At 35.0% G+C, this 16,059-nt stretch overlaps 3 protein-coding genes across 7 annotated transcripts in view; 1 reads left to right on the plus strand and 2 right to left on the minus strand.

The window, feature by feature from the left end:
- The window catches only part of LOC128866158 (ATP-citrate synthase), a 28,853-nt gene extending 24,045 nt beyond the window's left edge, over positions 1-4,808 (plus strand). For 3 of the 5 annotated variants that reach the window (XM_054106677.1, XM_054106674.1, XM_054106675.1), the window contains exons 6-9: positions 491-683; positions 770-2,003; positions 2,081-2,421; positions 3,547-4,808. In XM_054106677.1, coding sequence (XP_053962652.1) covers positions 491-683; positions 770-2,003; positions 2,081-2,421; positions 3,547-3,715 — 1,937 coding nt within the window. In that variant the 3' untranslated portion in view covers positions 3,716-4,808. The remainder of the gene's footprint in view (positions 1-490; positions 684-769; positions 2,004-2,080; positions 2,422-3,546) is intronic. The other 2 variants (XM_054106678.1, XM_054106679.1) reach the window with 2 other exon arrangements.
- Positions 4,809-6,277: 1,469 nt separating this feature from the next.
- Positions 6,278-7,489, minus strand: LOC128866161 (transmembrane protein 208). Its single transcript, XM_054106682.1, has 4 exons — positions 7,326-7,489; positions 7,107-7,262; positions 6,900-7,036; positions 6,278-6,824 (listed from the first exon to the last, which is right to left on the minus strand). The coding sequence occupies exons 1-4, from the start codon at positions 7,329-7,331 to the stop codon at positions 6,599-6,601; spliced, it is 525 nt and encodes a 174-aa protein (XP_053962657.1). The 5' UTR covers positions 7,332-7,489; the 3' UTR covers positions 6,278-6,598.
- Positions 7,490-8,793: 1,304 nt separating this feature from the next.
- On the minus strand, positions 8,794-11,647 carry LOC128866030 (transketolase-like protein 2). Its single transcript, XM_054106494.1, has 3 exons — positions 11,417-11,647; positions 10,580-10,915; positions 8,794-10,520 (listed from the first exon to the last, which is right to left on the minus strand). Exons 1-3 carry the CDS (start codon positions 11,578-11,580, stop codon positions 9,047-9,049), a joined length of 1,974 nt encoding a protein of 657 aa, XP_053962469.1. The 5' UTR covers positions 11,581-11,647; the 3' UTR covers positions 8,794-9,046.
- Between the last annotated feature and the right edge of the window lie 4,412 nt (positions 11,648-16,059).

The raw sequence follows: 16,059 nt of genomic DNA on the forward strand, positions 1-16,059 counted from the left end.
TTTAAATATATTTCTTGTATTTTTGTATGAATCCTCTTCGTCCGTCCTCATGTTTGTATGTAATTGGTTATCCTGCTCAACATCATCATCACCACCACAATTTCCAACACCACCACCTACACCATCATTATTTTTACCTCGACAAATCGCTAAATTATTCGTTGGATAAAAAAACCAATCAACTTTATATCGCTTCATCTGTTCTTGTTTTATTCTCACATTCTGAAATGCGGAAACGTAAACGTACTTGACGTGACCGTTGTATGATATCATGTAACGTATCATATGCTATTTATTTGTGCACGTGTGTTATGCCTGTTCTTGTGCATCTATCTCTTTCGAGTCACGATCATATCTCAAAAAAATAAAAAATAAAAAAAAACAACGTCTTGGCACGATCTCTATCCTGCTCCAAATCTACTGCAATAAACATTCAAACCGTTTTCGAAATCAAAAACAAAATCGTAAATCATTTGGGAACACATTTAAGGTATAGGTTCATCACCACACTCGATTAAACTACCACCTATTTCGGCAGATGACTCTGTTACAAATGACTCTGTGCACAACAATGTCGCAAATGCGCATACGCGCAAATTTTTCAGCAACAAAACGAAGGCTATCGTCTGGGGTATGCAACAACGGGCTGTACAATCAATGCTAGATTTTGATTTCATTTGCAGGTGAGTAAAATACATTTGATTATTTCTTTATTTACTTTTCATCCACAATTGAATTGAAACTCTCATTGTATTCTTCTTTTGCATAGACGTGATGAACCGTCCGTTGTCGCAATGGTATACCCCTTCACCGGTGATCATAAGCAAAAGTACTACTGGGGTCACAAAGAGATTCTAATTCCAGTTTATAAGAAAATGTCGGACGCTGTTAAAAATCACAAGGAAGTCGATGTGATGGTGAATTTCGCCTCATTGCGCTCAGCTTACGAATCGACGTTGGAGGTATTGGAATTCCCCCAAATACGCACAGTTGCTATCATTGCTGAAGGTATACCCGAAAATATGACACGCAAACTAATTTTTGAAGCCGACAAGAAGGGAGTTTCGATCATCGGGCCCGCTACTGTCGGTGGTGTTAAACCTGGTTGCTTCAAAATTGGCAACACAGGCGGCATGTTGGATAACATTTTGCACTCGAAACTCTATCGGCCCGGCAGTGTGGCTTATGTGTCGCGTTCCGGTGGCATGTCCAACGAGTTGAATAACATAATATCAAAGGCCACCGATGGTGTACTAGAAGGTATAGCTATTGGCGGCGATCGCTACCCAGGTTCCACATTTATGGATCACATTTTGCGCTATCAAGCCGATCCAGAGGTTAAACTGATTGTGTTGCTGGGCGAAGTGGGTGGCACTGAAGAGTATGAAGTGTGCGCTGCACTCAAGGACGGGCGCATAACAAAACCGTTAGTAGCGTGGTGTATTGGAACCTGTGCTAGCATGTTCACTTCCGAGGTGCAGTTTGGTCATGCAGGCTCATGCGCCAACTCAGATCGCGAAACAGCATGCGTTAAGAACAATGCATTGGCTGAGGCAAAAGCATTTGTGCCCGCATCTTTCGATTCGCTGGGTGATCTTATTCAAGAAGTGTATGCACAATTGGTAAAATCGGGACGCATTGTACCTAAAGAGGAAGTACCACCACCCACTGTGCCAATGGATTACTCGTGGGCACGTGAATTGGGTCTTATCCGCAAACCTGCCTCTTTTATGACGTCCATTTGTGATGAGCGCGGTCAAGAGTTATTGTACGCTGGCATGCCCATCAGTGAGGTACTTAACAAGGATGTCGGCATCGGTGGTGTGGTATCACTTCTATGGTTCCAGCGCTGTCTGCCACCATACGTGTGCAAGTTCTTCGAAATGTGTCTAATGGTGACGGCTGACCATGGACCAGCGGTTTCAGGTGCACATAACACGATAGTGTGTGCGCGTGCTGGCAAAGACTTAGTCTCATCCGTCGTCAGTGGTCTGTTGACAATTGTGAGTTCCTGCTTAACTGGAAATTAAATTGCATCAAAAGCATTATAATCCATTAACGTAATTTAAATATTTAATAGGGTGATCGTTTTGGTGGTGCTCTCGATGGTTCGGCCCGGCAATTTTCCGAGGCTTACGATTCCAACTTGCATCCCATGGATTTTGTGAATCAAATGCGCAAAGATGGCAAACTTATTTTGGGCATTGGACATCGAGTTAAATCGATTAACAACCCAGATGTACGCGTGAAAATCATAAAAGAGTTTGTATTGGAGAATTTCCCGTCTTGCCCACTATTGAGATACGCGCTGGAAGTAGAAAAAATCACAACAAACAAAAAGCCGAACTTGATTTTGAATGTAGATGGTGTAATTGCTACGAGTTTCGTGGACATGTTGCGCAATTGTGGTTCATTTACGAGGTGAGTAGAGAATGATGGCTAACTTGAATTTTTGAATACAATTCTTCGCTAACGAAATACTTACTTTTGTATCTTTAAAATCTTCTGATTTGGGTTCCGATATATAGATATATTTCTTGTTGTCTCGAATTAAAAAAAATAATAGATATATATATATATATTTTTTTTAATTCGAGACATATATATATATATATATATATATATCTATTATTTTTTTTAATTCGAGACAACAAGAAATGTATCATAAGTTGCAGCGAAAATGTTTATTCATAATATATATCAACAACCAGCTCGAGCTGAAATGCTAATGTTGCCTATTTTAAGATCATTATTTGCTGCAAATTAACAAATTTACATATTTTACGCATCAGACGCACTAGTAACACTATAAACAGGATGAAACACACCATTGAGCGTAGTGACAATATTTCTTTTTCAATTTTACTAGGCACTATTTATCATTTAGCACAATTTGGAATACATTGAGTACGAGTTCGAAATTTTATATTTAAAGCTTACCATTGACACTGTAAGCACTTTTGCGATTCACTTAAACGCGCTTGCACGGCAGTTACAAACGCAACCGAATTTTTGTACAGTCGAAAGGACTGTCACTTCATACACATTTTCTAAAAATTTTCTTGTATCTTTAGGTTTTCATAACAGCAACAAAATTCACGTAAAGACCAAATATGCTAATTTTTTTAAATACCCGTATGCTTAATTTTTCACCTTTTTCCAAAGAAATGATTATCAGTTACTTCTTTTTATTCTTTGTTGTTACAACTCGATAAAGTATAAAGTCTCAGCCAACAATTGTGCGCAGAATATTAATGAACGAAATTTTGATGCGATTACTGTTTAATAAAGTTTATAATTAAATTAATGTAGTAACTGAATTACTTAAATTACTGAATTACCGAAAATGATTGCCTTTTTATTTTAATTTTGAATTGCTTGAATTGTAACAGCCTGAATTTTTTTCTTCGATTCTAAATGTACAAAAAAACCCATCTAATCTATCTAATTTTTTTATTGCTATGCTATGAATCTTGTGTCGGAATCCTTCTTCTTCATCAAATTACAATTCAAATATCTCTTTAATCTTCATTTTCATGTTTGCAGTGAGGAAGCTCAAGAGTACATCAACATCGGTGCGATCAATTCGCTGTTCGTGCTGGGACGTAGCATAGGTTTCATCGGCCATTACATGGATCAGAAGCGGCTGAAGCAGGGTCTATATCGCCATCCGTGGGATGATATCTCGTACGTTATGCCCGAGCAATTCAATTAATTTTTCCGTGGAATAATTAACTTTAATGAAAAGATCTATGGTAAAAACAAACAAAAAATTGTGAATTCTGATGATTATTCCTACATTATCAAAAAGGATATGTACCTTCTTATACATAGCAACAAATATAGTGCATATATATTTAGTGATATGTTAAACAAATACAATGTATTGCAAATATGCCACTCAATTAAAATCCTACATTTAAACACACACTCCAATAAGTTTAACTTAAAGTTGTTAACATTTGATGAATATTAAAAATACATAAATTTCCATTATTTTCCATATTAAAACTGTTTTAAGTTTTGCATTTATTAATTGTATTTGCTTTTTTCGCTTTCTTCATTAATGTGTTTGTTAACTTGATCTAAAATAATTTCCACACTTTTTTTTATTAACTCTTTTTATATATAATATTATTTAATTAGGATCAAATATATAAATTAGCGGTACAACACTTTTAATGTGTTAAGTAATCTTGTTTTGGAACCTTCGGGGTCATCATTTGATATTGTACAATAATTTTATAAGTTGGAGATTAGAATTGTAGAAAGACCGCAATGAAATTAATCTATATAAACAAAAATAAATAACTTACAGCTAAATGAAGGCAATGAATGTTTACGAATGGCTTATTATAAAAAAAGAAAACAATTATAAAATGAAATTACCTAAAGTGGATTTGTTTTGAAATGAAATAAAAGGCAGGAATCTTCAAAATTATATAAATTAATGCATGTATGTGTGTAGCCAGGGCACCTTGCACTTGTTTAAAATATATTCATTATAGCGTCCAGTAATACTATGTCCAGCAAATGAGAATATGGTGAATATTGCTAATATCAAGGGTAGATATTAATTTAGGAAATAGAAATTGCTTTTCAGTGGGATAGGTAAATGACGAGATATAAACAATATGCATACATTGCTTGAAAATGTTAATATAGTCACGGGATAAAATATCCCCAAAACGTGTAACATATTACCTAAGTAATAATTAAATTGTTCTTTTGCACTGAATTTATGCACGAAGTTTTCTAAACATTTAGTTGTTAAAAATAAAGAAAAATTAAATTGATTCTTGCGCAAACGGCAGTTTAAATAAATTATAAGTGTGATTTAAAAGCAGGTGCGTACTTCCAGGCGGAGAGGCAACAAAAAATAAGGTCCAAACAAAATAAACCACCTCAGACATGTATTTCCCGTACCCTAAGCTAATTTCTCACAAAATCCGCTGAGACAACCCGTGGTAAGGTTGAGGGAAAGGTTGCACGGAAGATTTCTTAGTTAGTTTACTGGCTGAACCCGCACCTATAGCGAACGAATAGCTTTAGCTGCCTCGTAAGATCCGAGATTGTAGCATTTTAAGCTCTTAACTATCCAAAAGTACTCAACATATGTCTGGTATGTGCAGGTACCCCGCATTACCCCAACCACCTCTTCACATGCCCACCTAAATCCACTTATCTACCACTCTTTTCCTGTGGTCTCACACCTGCTTGTTTTCAGGACCTACCGTTAGATGGAATTGACGATGGTTTCACCAAATTGGGTAGGGTTTTGTGAACTGCTATAACAACAAAAAGAAAGACATAATTTAGTAGAACTTTAAGGTTTGACTACAAAAATGGCGTACATCGTCGACAATGGCACGATGAGCCTTGCAGCGACATATGACATAAGGCAGCGTATAAAGATCCAACGGCTTCACTGGTTAGATCATTTCGTAGTAGAAACACGCGATCTATTCGAAAGTATTCGATATAATACCTTAGTTATTGGTAGTACAATGGAAACATAATTCCTCGGGTGCGTTGGAAAGGTTAATAGGTGGAGCCTTTGGCTTCACTTTGTGGTAGTTGGGATGAGAAAAATACAACTGAAGAGAGCGTTTTTTAATTATCACCCCAAAGATGTCAAGCCATCGGAAGCTAGCTTAATTTTCTTCTACCCCTTCTTATTGTAACAGTAATGCAAAATTTATTAATTTTTATTTTTAACGAAATGAAGTTTAGTATTCCTGCTGCAAAACGAAAACACTATTTACTATGAATTTTGGGCATCAAATAGTTTAGACATCTCTGTTCAGTAAATGGTTTCTTGAGAAACTTTTCCTTCCGAAAACGCGTACGTTACCAAACAACAGGGATGTTTATATCTGAACAAGGAGACTCTTGCAGAATTTCTACTAAAATTGTAAGTGTATGTTTTAAATTGTTACAGCTATAACAAAACAATCAGTTTTTGCTATTGCCTACTGAAGAGAGCACGACGGTAGAAAATACTTTTTGGACCGGGCTACAGCGAACACCAATCGGATTATATAAGTATTTACATATGTACATTACATATATATATATTTGTTTTTTTATTTCGCGACCGCATACACATAGGGTGTATTAAAAAATCCATTTATATGTATTTTGGTGTAACCTAATCCATTTTTTCATTTTGAATGAGGAACATTATTCATTACTGATCGGTCGTAAAACTTACCAACTTTATGTGGTAAAGCGTATTCTGTATGAAATAATGAAATTTAAAAGTATTTTAGGTAGGTAGTTTGTTTTAAATTCTTCTTATTTAATGTTTCTTATTTTAAAAATCGACTGCTTATAAATACTTATAAAAAACTATTTTCTACCAAAACACACCACAAACAAAATTGGTAACTAGAATTAATCTGCTGCAACATAGACGAGAACCAAATACAGAAAGGCAAATAACCAAATTAAATATTAACTGTTAGACCACTTAATATCTGATGAACAGCATCTGTATTACAGGCATAATCGGCATTCGCAATACATTTAGCCGCATTCTTGACTTCAAGGCTCATTGGGCACTGTTTTATATTGCTGATCTTTAACCTCAGCATATTCATCTCATACGACGCATTTTACGTTCGAGTTTACGTTGTTTCTTTTCGTCCAATTCAGGTTCCTCGACAGCAGCGTTGCGTTGTGATAACCAAGGCTGTATCACACTACCCCACAACATCCAGAACGCACGCAGTGGTGCCAAGAGTAAGAGGAACCAAAAGTAATTCGACAACAGGGAAAGCAAAAGCGAACCTGCTGTCAGAATGATTAGATCCTTAACATTTCTATAATCAAAATAGAAAGAATATAAAGAAAAAGGATTAGTCTATCAACAAAAAAAAAAGACCATTTGCACATACTCTGCAATTCCACCTTCCATATTCAAATCGTTACCGGAATCAAGAATAGCGCCCGTTTCAGAGTACTTTGGTCGCGACATGAAAACCATAAACTGAACGGCGGCAGCTAACGACAACACGGCTATGATGCCCATAATCTGCAATGAAAGTAAATACCATAGGTTTATTTTTTATGTATTCATTCATTAAGGCTTAACAAGTACATACCACAGTTACTTTGCTCAGACCAAAAAATATCAGATTTATTAAAACGTTACCAGCAGTACTACCTATTGCCATATTCCTATAAAACTTCAAAGTGGCCTTATTTTCCTCCACAATCTGCTTCGCTCCTTTTGTGCCTTGTTTACCCTTTTGTGATGGCTGATAAATTAAAAACAATGAAATATTACCGCGTGGTGTCACTTCTAGCATTTTCGCACTTACCGCCATTGTACACTTATTTAATTATTCTAATTTCCACCAAAGGTTATTTTAGCGAAATTTGTCTGCCTTAAATGCTGCTTCTTACTATTTGGTTAAGTACAAAATAATATTCGTTTTTGTCTACGAGCGATTATGACGCGTCAACAAATAGCCGAATAATGACAACTATAATTTTGCCAGCTGATTCTGGTTGGAGCTCATATCGATGTTATCGGTATACTAAATGGATTCAAAGTTATCGTTATGTTTGGTTTCCGTTTTCAGCCAAACAATTTTTGTACCCTAAAGATTATCGAAACGACCCAAATTAATATCCGGGCGAAATCTTCCATTTCAGCAATATTCCTCAATTATGGAATAGAATTATGGGGAACTCTTATGCTGTTACAAATAGCGAATACAAAGCAAGGATAATGGAGATCCAGGTTTGTGAGAGTAACTCCGACTGCAACGTCACTGGGAACTCGATAGCTGAATTCTGCAGAATTTCACTGCGTTGACTTTTATCGTAATCACCGGCACAGTCGATCTCAGTTTTTTCGTCAACAAACCACTGTGAGGCCCGGCTTACGTCAACCAATCAGGTAATCCTTTCAAAACCGCTGAGAGCCGGCTAACGGTCTGACCTTAGCCACACCTATGCATTCCGTATATCGTGAATACAAAGGATATTGCCAATGTGTTAGTTGGTATGTAAGTTGATACAAAACGATCATTAACCGGCTCTCAGTGAATTTAAAGAATCAGTTGATTGGCCGAAGGAAAAGAGGTTATGACAACGGTTTGTTTACGAAAAAACTGAGATCGTATTGGTGACATACAAACAATTCAACACGGCGTACTCTCACATTACTTCGTTACCGTCTGAACAGCGATGCAGTACTTTTTGTAGTGTGACAGCCATTTTCTCATTTCGAAACTTCCTTCAATGTAGCAAGATCATGTATGATATTGTAACGTCATCTTGCACTATGTAAAAAAAAATATGAATTTAGGAAGAGTTTCGTGATTGATTCCACATTCCCACATTACATCATTCAAAATTAGAGTTTCCAAACTGTGAACTTCTCTTATTTCCAAAAAGGGGCTTGCCGAAGATTGTTTCCGATGTATTTTCCCCCTTCATTAAAAGTACTTCCTAGTTTCTTTCGCATGTAATAGCCTAGACAGACGACCGCGTTAATCGTGATTACCGGCGCATTAATTCTGATTAAAATTGTGGTGTGAAAAACGAGTTACGCGAATTAGTGAACATCTGATTAATTTATTGGATAGTTTTGACAGTAAAATGTTATTATTTATTTCAAAAAATCTGAACCTGCCATCGAAAATCTCTTAATCAATTATGAAAATTTAGCCTAGTTGTCAATTCGCATTAGTTGCATATAATTCCGAATTAAGTCGTTAATCCCAATTAACGCCACCGCTTGTCTAGGCTATAACATCGCGAAGGTTTCTTGATGGCATGTAGCAAATGAAACATTATTACTTTTATTGTATTTATAATTAAAATTACAAAACAATATTTAAAGACAAGCTACCAGGATTAGCTTTTTAGTGATTTAAGTAAATTTTTAAATTAAGTGGAATAAGTTATTATATTTTTTAAGCCCTTCCACTAGTTTAATGTTAGTTATAGATGGATATGTTAAAACGGACTGTAGCGGGTTTCGACCTTCAAACTTGTGATTCCGTTGAATGCGGAATAAAGTGTAGCTTCTTCAATCCTCAATATGTAGTGACGCGCAATTGCATCCCATATAACTGGTCACTGCCTCTATAATATGACGCGATGAGATGCCAAACATATCGATAAGGGTTGTTGGCGGTCCGGAGCGCGGTACTTCCGGTACATATAAGTGCTTCACCTCCATATCACGCTCTATCGCAAGAGCACTGAGCACAGCCTCGCCCAAACCACCTTGTTGGTAATGGTCTTCAACTACAATAATACGCCCATTACATGCACGCCCATTCGCCATTATTAGACCTGCATCTAACGGTTTAATAGTGAAAGGATCAATAACTCGTACTTTTATTCCTTTTTTCTCAAGATCTGCAGCAGCCGCCAAACATTCGTATAGCGTTATGCCAGCACCGATTAAGAGTACTTTATCTTTTCGCGACTGTTTCACAACCTTACCTATGCCCACTTGAAATACCTCCTCATTTTTGTAAATAATTGTCGTACTCGGTCTGGAGGTACGTATAAAGCATATACCTGGTGTATTTGCAGCCAATTCCACGGCACGTTCAGTGCTCACCGCATCAGAGGGATAGAAGATAGTGCTACCTGGTATTGCGCGAAACATGGCAATGTCTTCGAGTGCCATCTGTGAAGCGCCATCCTCGCCGATGCTCACACCACAGTGGGAACCACAGAAATTGGCATTAGTCTGAGATATAGCACCCATACGAATTTGATCAAATGCACGCGTTAAAAATGCGGCAAATGTGGAGGCGAAGGCTATTGTACGATTACGACAGGTGGCACCAATGGTTACTCCAACAAGATTTTGCTCTGCAATGTAGCATTCAATGAAACGGTCGGGAAATCGTTGCTTTAGCTTATCTGAGTAAGTGGAGTTCTTTGTATCGCCATCGAGCGCTATCACACGATCACACCCACCTGCCAACTTGGCCAGTGCTGTACCGTAAGCGACACGTGTGGCTATTTCTTCGCCCAATGTGTAAGATGGCGGCGCAGATAATTTTGCATTCGTAATATTGACTTCAGGTACCGTCATGCCGTCAGCTGTTTTTGGATTTAATGCCACTGGACATGGCGGTCGATTGATGATCGAATTTTCAATTGTTCTTATAACTGGGCATGCTTTATCACCCAATGGTTTGCCATGCCAATTTTCTTGATCCTCAATTTCGGGGAAAGATTTACCTTTAAATGTTTTTGCAATGATGGCGGTTGGTTTGTTTTTGGTAGTGGCAGCCACTTCGAAGGACTTGATTAATTCTTCGATATTGTGACCGTCCACAACAAGCGCATTGAAACCGAATGCGTTCACACGTTTTTCATAAACATCCAAGTTATGCTGCAGTTGTGTGGGGTCAGACTGTCCCAAGCGATTGACATCGAATATGACGCACAAGTTATCCAAACCATAGAAACTTGCGAAATTTAGAGACTCCCATATAGAACCCTCCGCGGATTCACCATCGCCAATAATGCAGTAGGTCCTATCAACATCTTTACTTGTAAACAAATATTAAATACATATCTTCGATGCACATAATACCTATAATCGGCTTTATCCAAATTCTTGCCTACATATGCCATACCAGATGCCACTGCTACACCTTGACCCAATGAGCCGGTACCCACATCAATAAAATTCAATCGGGGTGTAGGATGACCTTCAAGATCGGAATCGATTTTGCGTAAATTTTGAAGATCTTCAACAGGAAAGAGTCCAGCTTCTGCCCAGGCAGCATAGAGTATGGGTGCTGCATGACCTTTGGATAGCACCAGACGATCACTAGCCGGATTGCGGGGTTCCTTAATGTCCAAACGCATTACATTAAAAAACAGTACGGCTAGAATCTCGGCAATGGATGAACAGGAAGTGGGATGTCTACGAATATACGAAAAAGTTAGAAACCGCCGAATATTAAATAAGGAAATCAATTTGTAAATTCCAATCCAACACCATTTCAGCCTCATTTTAGCTTTTTAGCCTTAGTGTATTTGTGCGTCCAACCAGTATCATATTGGGTTCGTTCCTCATTGCGAAAATTTAACGCGAAAAAGTTTTTTCTGCAATGATCGTGCCTCGGTAGGCAATCGGAAATCACAAAAGTATTTTTGGCATGCAAAAGCTTCATATAAAATTCCACTTGTTTGAGGAGAAACTGGGCTATATTAATATGGCAGCATTATTAAATGTGTACAGAAATTCCTTAAGGGAGAAAAATACATTGTCGATACTTCTATACTAATAATAAAGCTCCCAATCTTAAAATGTATGCCAAACACTGAAAGCCCACCACCAACCAAATTACTCTTATTTGATTAAATTTTTAATTTGTTTGCTGATAAAGATAACTGTGTTCGAAGCTTGGTTTCCCACAATTACCCTGATTTAGAGGCCTGTGTTGCTCTAATTGCATGCACACGTAATCGATTTGCTATGTCTTTAAGGTCCTGAAATCGATTTAAATCCCTTGATGCAGATTTCGGTTTCGCCTCCGAAACGGGTAATTCTTTTGGTTCAAATTCTTCACTCATGGCAGGTTCCATTTAATTACGCTATTAATTTTGATTATATTATTCTGAAATAGTACGCAAATTTTTTTATTTAGACAAATTTTTTTTTAAGGAATTTATAAACAAAATTTGAAGGTTTTGAAATATATGAAAAATGTATTTTACAGGGTAATTACAACAAATTATTATAATATAATTGATTAATTACATGTTTATATTATGAATTGGAGACTTTTAGATATGCCAATTCAACCTTTCTAACTCTCTAACGCCCCTGTAAAGGGCGAATTCAAAATAGTATAACTTTTTTTATATTAATCGTAAAAATATTTAAAAAAATGGATTTTAAAGCTGAAGACTAGTACTTTGCGATGCCGTTGTGGAAAATTAAAAAAAAACTTTACCTTGCCCAAAAAAAAATTAAGAAAATGACCAAAATCTGCATTTTTTGACTTTTTAACCTCAAATTGCCAAAAGTCCTGACGTGCTGGAGCATTTTCAAGGTCATATTCGTTTTCAGCATAGAAAACCTTAAAACCTTAGTTAAAATTATCGAAAAAGTTTTTTGGTTGTTGGCCTGTGTTATTATTATAATTTCTATAGAATTTAATAAATGTTTTAGTTGATGTTTGCGCTTAAACACATTAGCGATAGCAAACCCAAATGTAAACTGCGGTGGACACGATGTATTATGAAATGCAATGAATTTTCATTTAAGTTATAATACTTTTGAAATCATTATCGGGCATTTGAGAAATGCATTTGTTCTCAATTTATTCTGAATTGAATTGTTGAAATATTTTAGGATTTTATTTCCACAGTGAACGAAATGCTACAATTTCTCATACATTAAGAAAACTACACGAAAATATATGTAACTGAACATTAACCATGCATTCAAAGTCCGAAGCTGCATAGATCGAACGTCCACACGTTTCCGCAAATATCCAAAAAAGTAGTGAAGCAACTCAATCAATATACAAACAATTTGTCTCATAAGTATTTTCACATTTTACTATTGATTAATATATTAATCATTATTTTCTTAGTAGGTTCTTTTGCCGTAGTACTTTGAATTCCTTTTTTTGTAGCAGAAAACTTTTCTAACGCCTTCTTATTGATCCTGTAAACAATAATCGTTATTTGAAATCATCAAAAATCCATATTTTGCATTATCTCAAAATTGTTTTTACAACTTGAAGAAACATAAACAGACACCAGAAACATAACGGTATACTATTTACGTATATTTCTGTGATTCGTGCTGTTCATTATATTGCATCTATAAGAAATGCAATAATGCCAATTGAAAATTTATGGTCGCATTTGAAATAGAAAGTGCCAAAAAGGTGCACTACAAATCGGTAATAGATTTTGCATGGTCGCACCAAATATTGTATTAACATAAAAATAGTCATGTACAATACATACATACATTTGATCTTTCATTTGATTGAAATGTGAAAAGAATTTTGTGTCAATGCCGAATATAACATCTTTTTTAGTTCCTTTCTTTCTAAATCACTTTAAGTCAGTAATTGTCTGGTTTTACAAATAACGCATAAATAAAATACGTTTGTTTTTTTATAAAAAATAATAAATATATATATAAGCATATAAAATTATAATAATATTATATATATAAAAAAATTGTATCATTTATCCGAAAAGATCAGCGAAAACATGTTAATGATACGAGGGCGGGTCTATAAGTGCGCGACTTTTTGTATTTCTGACCTCTTTACTGAAAAAGAAATACTGCTCCTGTCAACAGGCATCTGTCAGTTGACTCCTGTCAAAATTTGAACGTTCTGCGTCAGTTAGTTTGTGTTTTACAGCTACCTTTATCAGACTACCCAGTAATTTGAGGAGAAAATGGAAAAAACTGAATTTCGTGTGCTTATTAAGCTAATTCACCCTTAGAAACCCACCGTTTCAACTGTTGTTTGGTGTCTGGTGTGTGGTGATGGATCCATGTTTCGTCCACGGTTACAAAACGGCGCAAAAAATCCTCCATATTGCGATTAAACAACGCCAAACTTTCCTGTGAAGTTGTTACACGATTGCGTTTGTGGTCGACTGTGAATTACTGGGTAGTCTGATAAAGATAGATGTAAAACACAAACTAACTGACGCAGAACGTTCAAATTTTGACAGGAGTCAACTGGCAGATGCCTGTTGACAGGAGCAGTATTTCTTTTTCAGTAAAGAGGTCAGAAATACAAAAAGTCACGGACTTATTGATCCGCCCTCGTAATAAAGAGATATTATTTTACGAATATGACTGTTGACCACTGTTTGGTAAATAGTCTTCGGATTCTAATTGGTAATCATATCAAATCCACTATTTACTAAGTAGGCACTAAAAGACATTTGGGTGTCGCAGTTTACGAGAAAAAGATGGGTTAAAATTGTGGCTTGCTCATTTATGTGGGGCATAATTTCACAAACCTATCCAATACATTTTTTTTTTTTTTTTTGGGAAAAAACTGTTTACCAGTGTCCATCGGAAAAGAAGATACGTATTCAGTATTTTTCTTGTTTTCTGTTATATCTTGGAAATTAGAGGGGGCCATTCAACATTTCGATTCGTGATTTTTGACGTAGGCTGATTTTCAAAGTTTTACGACTTCGGTTATATTGGATTTTGAAATATCTCAAAGGAAAAATAATTTTATTAAACATTCTAAATTCCTATTGCTTGTTTACTTTGTCTCTTCGGTTATTTGGAGTGACAGTTAGAGAATAATGTGTGTTTCTCATACGTTTTTCGATATTTTTTTATTTGGGAGAAGCAGTTAGAGAATAATTTGTGTTTCTCATTAGCACAAAAGTTTTCCAAGTTCTGTATTTATGTACGTTTTTCGATATTTTTATATTTGAGAGTGCAAGCTATCTAATTCTCAAGAATTTAGTTACTGTTTAATCTTTACTCGAAAAGAACGTGAAGAGAGCTATTAATTTGTTCACTTAAATTTTCATTTGTTGTAAGCCATATTTCTTCTCCGCAAACGTCCTCATAGATTTGAAGTCATGTCGTCTGAATAGATACAATAGGCCGTTGGAAATATTAGGTGGTGCACTTGACTTCATGAAATGTTCCTGATAAAAAAAATTGGCTCAGCAACACAAATTATTTGTATTAAAAAAATAACCCATTATTTCTGCCCATTAAACAATAAAAACCTTTAAAACGATATTCGCATTTATTTCACTATCATTTTTATTAAATATACAAATATTCTGTTTGTAATACAATACAAATCTTCAATCGTCTGTTTTCTTTTTTCCAATGCTACCACTTCTAGCGATGTTTGTTTTTACTCTTTACTTAATTTGTATGCTTTATTTTGTAGGTTTGTGTTGTTGTTGTTGTTCTTAAAACTATTACAGTATTATTTAAAATATTTTTTGTGTTTTTATTCTTGTATTTTTTTATTTATTTGTTTTTATTTTCATAAACTAATTTTTCTTTACTATGCACGTAATTTAAATATGGTTCGTGTTTATTTTTATTATTTGTGTATTTTTTTTTTTTTTTTTGTTTTCAATATAATCATCTCTTTTGTGGTTGTTCTTTATATAAAATTGCTTATGAGTTACAAGAAAAATTGATAAAAACAAAAACATTTTTTTTATATATGTATAATGATTGTTTTCATTATATGTATTTGTAGTAACAAGAACAATGATTATTTATATTGTGGGTATGCATCTTTTTTGTTGCATTCAAGCCATATGCAATCGAGTATACACAAATTAGCAAATCTTAGTGTGAGAGAATGAAGGAAATGTGATTGGAAAGATATGAAACAAAAAATAATTATTTAGCCTATGCTGATGAGTAAATCTGTACAATTAAGTTACATATTTTTTAAGATTCTTCTTGATTTTTGGGTGTTAGCTTAAACTACGTACATGCTAGACTAATGGGCTGTAAATAGAGTACGAATAGTAGGTAGATAGGAAAAAGGAGATTTCTAGCTTCTTTACTCTGCAAATCTTTAAGCTGTTTGTTTCTTTAAGAAATCATAACAGCACTTAAACCTACATTTATATAATATATAAATTGTTTATTAAAAAGCAAAAATATATAAAAATAAAAATGTGCCTGGAAAAAACAGGCACCCAACTCACACGTTTAAATAAACTATTCAGTAGGTCGTTTGTGCCAGGAATGAAGTGGATAATAATTACATACGAGTATATTAAGGTGCAGTCAGACATGACAAGGAAAGTGCATTTTTAGCCTAATTGTTCAAAAAAATGTTTAATACCCCGAAAGTTGTTTGAGAAAATTCTTTTTAACTTTCTTGCAATTATTAAAAGTGAAACATTCATCTTCTTCCTAGAAAGTAATGACAAATCATTCCAGTGTTGTTGTCGTGTGATATTGTTGGTGATTGAATTTTACTAAAATTATACTAAAATATTAGTAATGTAATTAAATAATTAATTATCAAATATGTATGTATATAATACAAATTTGTACAAATTTTAACACTGTAAGTG

The sequence above is a fragment of the Anastrepha ludens genome, chromosome 6, assembly GCF_028408465.1.
Source record: "Anastrepha ludens isolate Willacy chromosome 6, idAnaLude1.1, whole genome shotgun sequence".
NCBI lineage: Eukaryota > Metazoa > Arthropoda > Insecta > Diptera > Tephritidae > Anastrepha > Anastrepha ludens.

Bases quoted from the DNA above. Each gene is read 5' to 3' on its own strand.
- LOC128866161 (XM_054106682.1), bottom strand. The intron at 7,037-7,106 runs GTATGTACTTGT...CTTTCATTGCAG, and splicing joins GTCTGAGCAAAGTAACTGTG to ATTATGGGCATCATAGCCGT. The intron at 6,825-6,899 runs GTATGTGCAAAT...TTTTGATTATAG, and splicing joins ATGGAAGGTGGAATTGCAGA to AAATGTTAAGGATCTAATCA.
- LOC128866030 (XM_054106494.1), bottom strand. From the start codon at position 11,580: ATGGAACCTGCCATGAGTGAAGAATTTGAACCAAAAGAATTACCCGTT. The intron at 10,916-11,416 runs GTAATTGTGGGA...GTATATTCGTAG, and splicing joins ACACAGGCCTCTAAATCAGG to ACATCCCACTTCCTGTTCAT. The intron at 10,521-10,579 runs GTATTATGTGCA...AGATGTTGATAG, and splicing joins TTGGATAAAGCCGATTATAG to GACCTACTGCATTATTGGCG.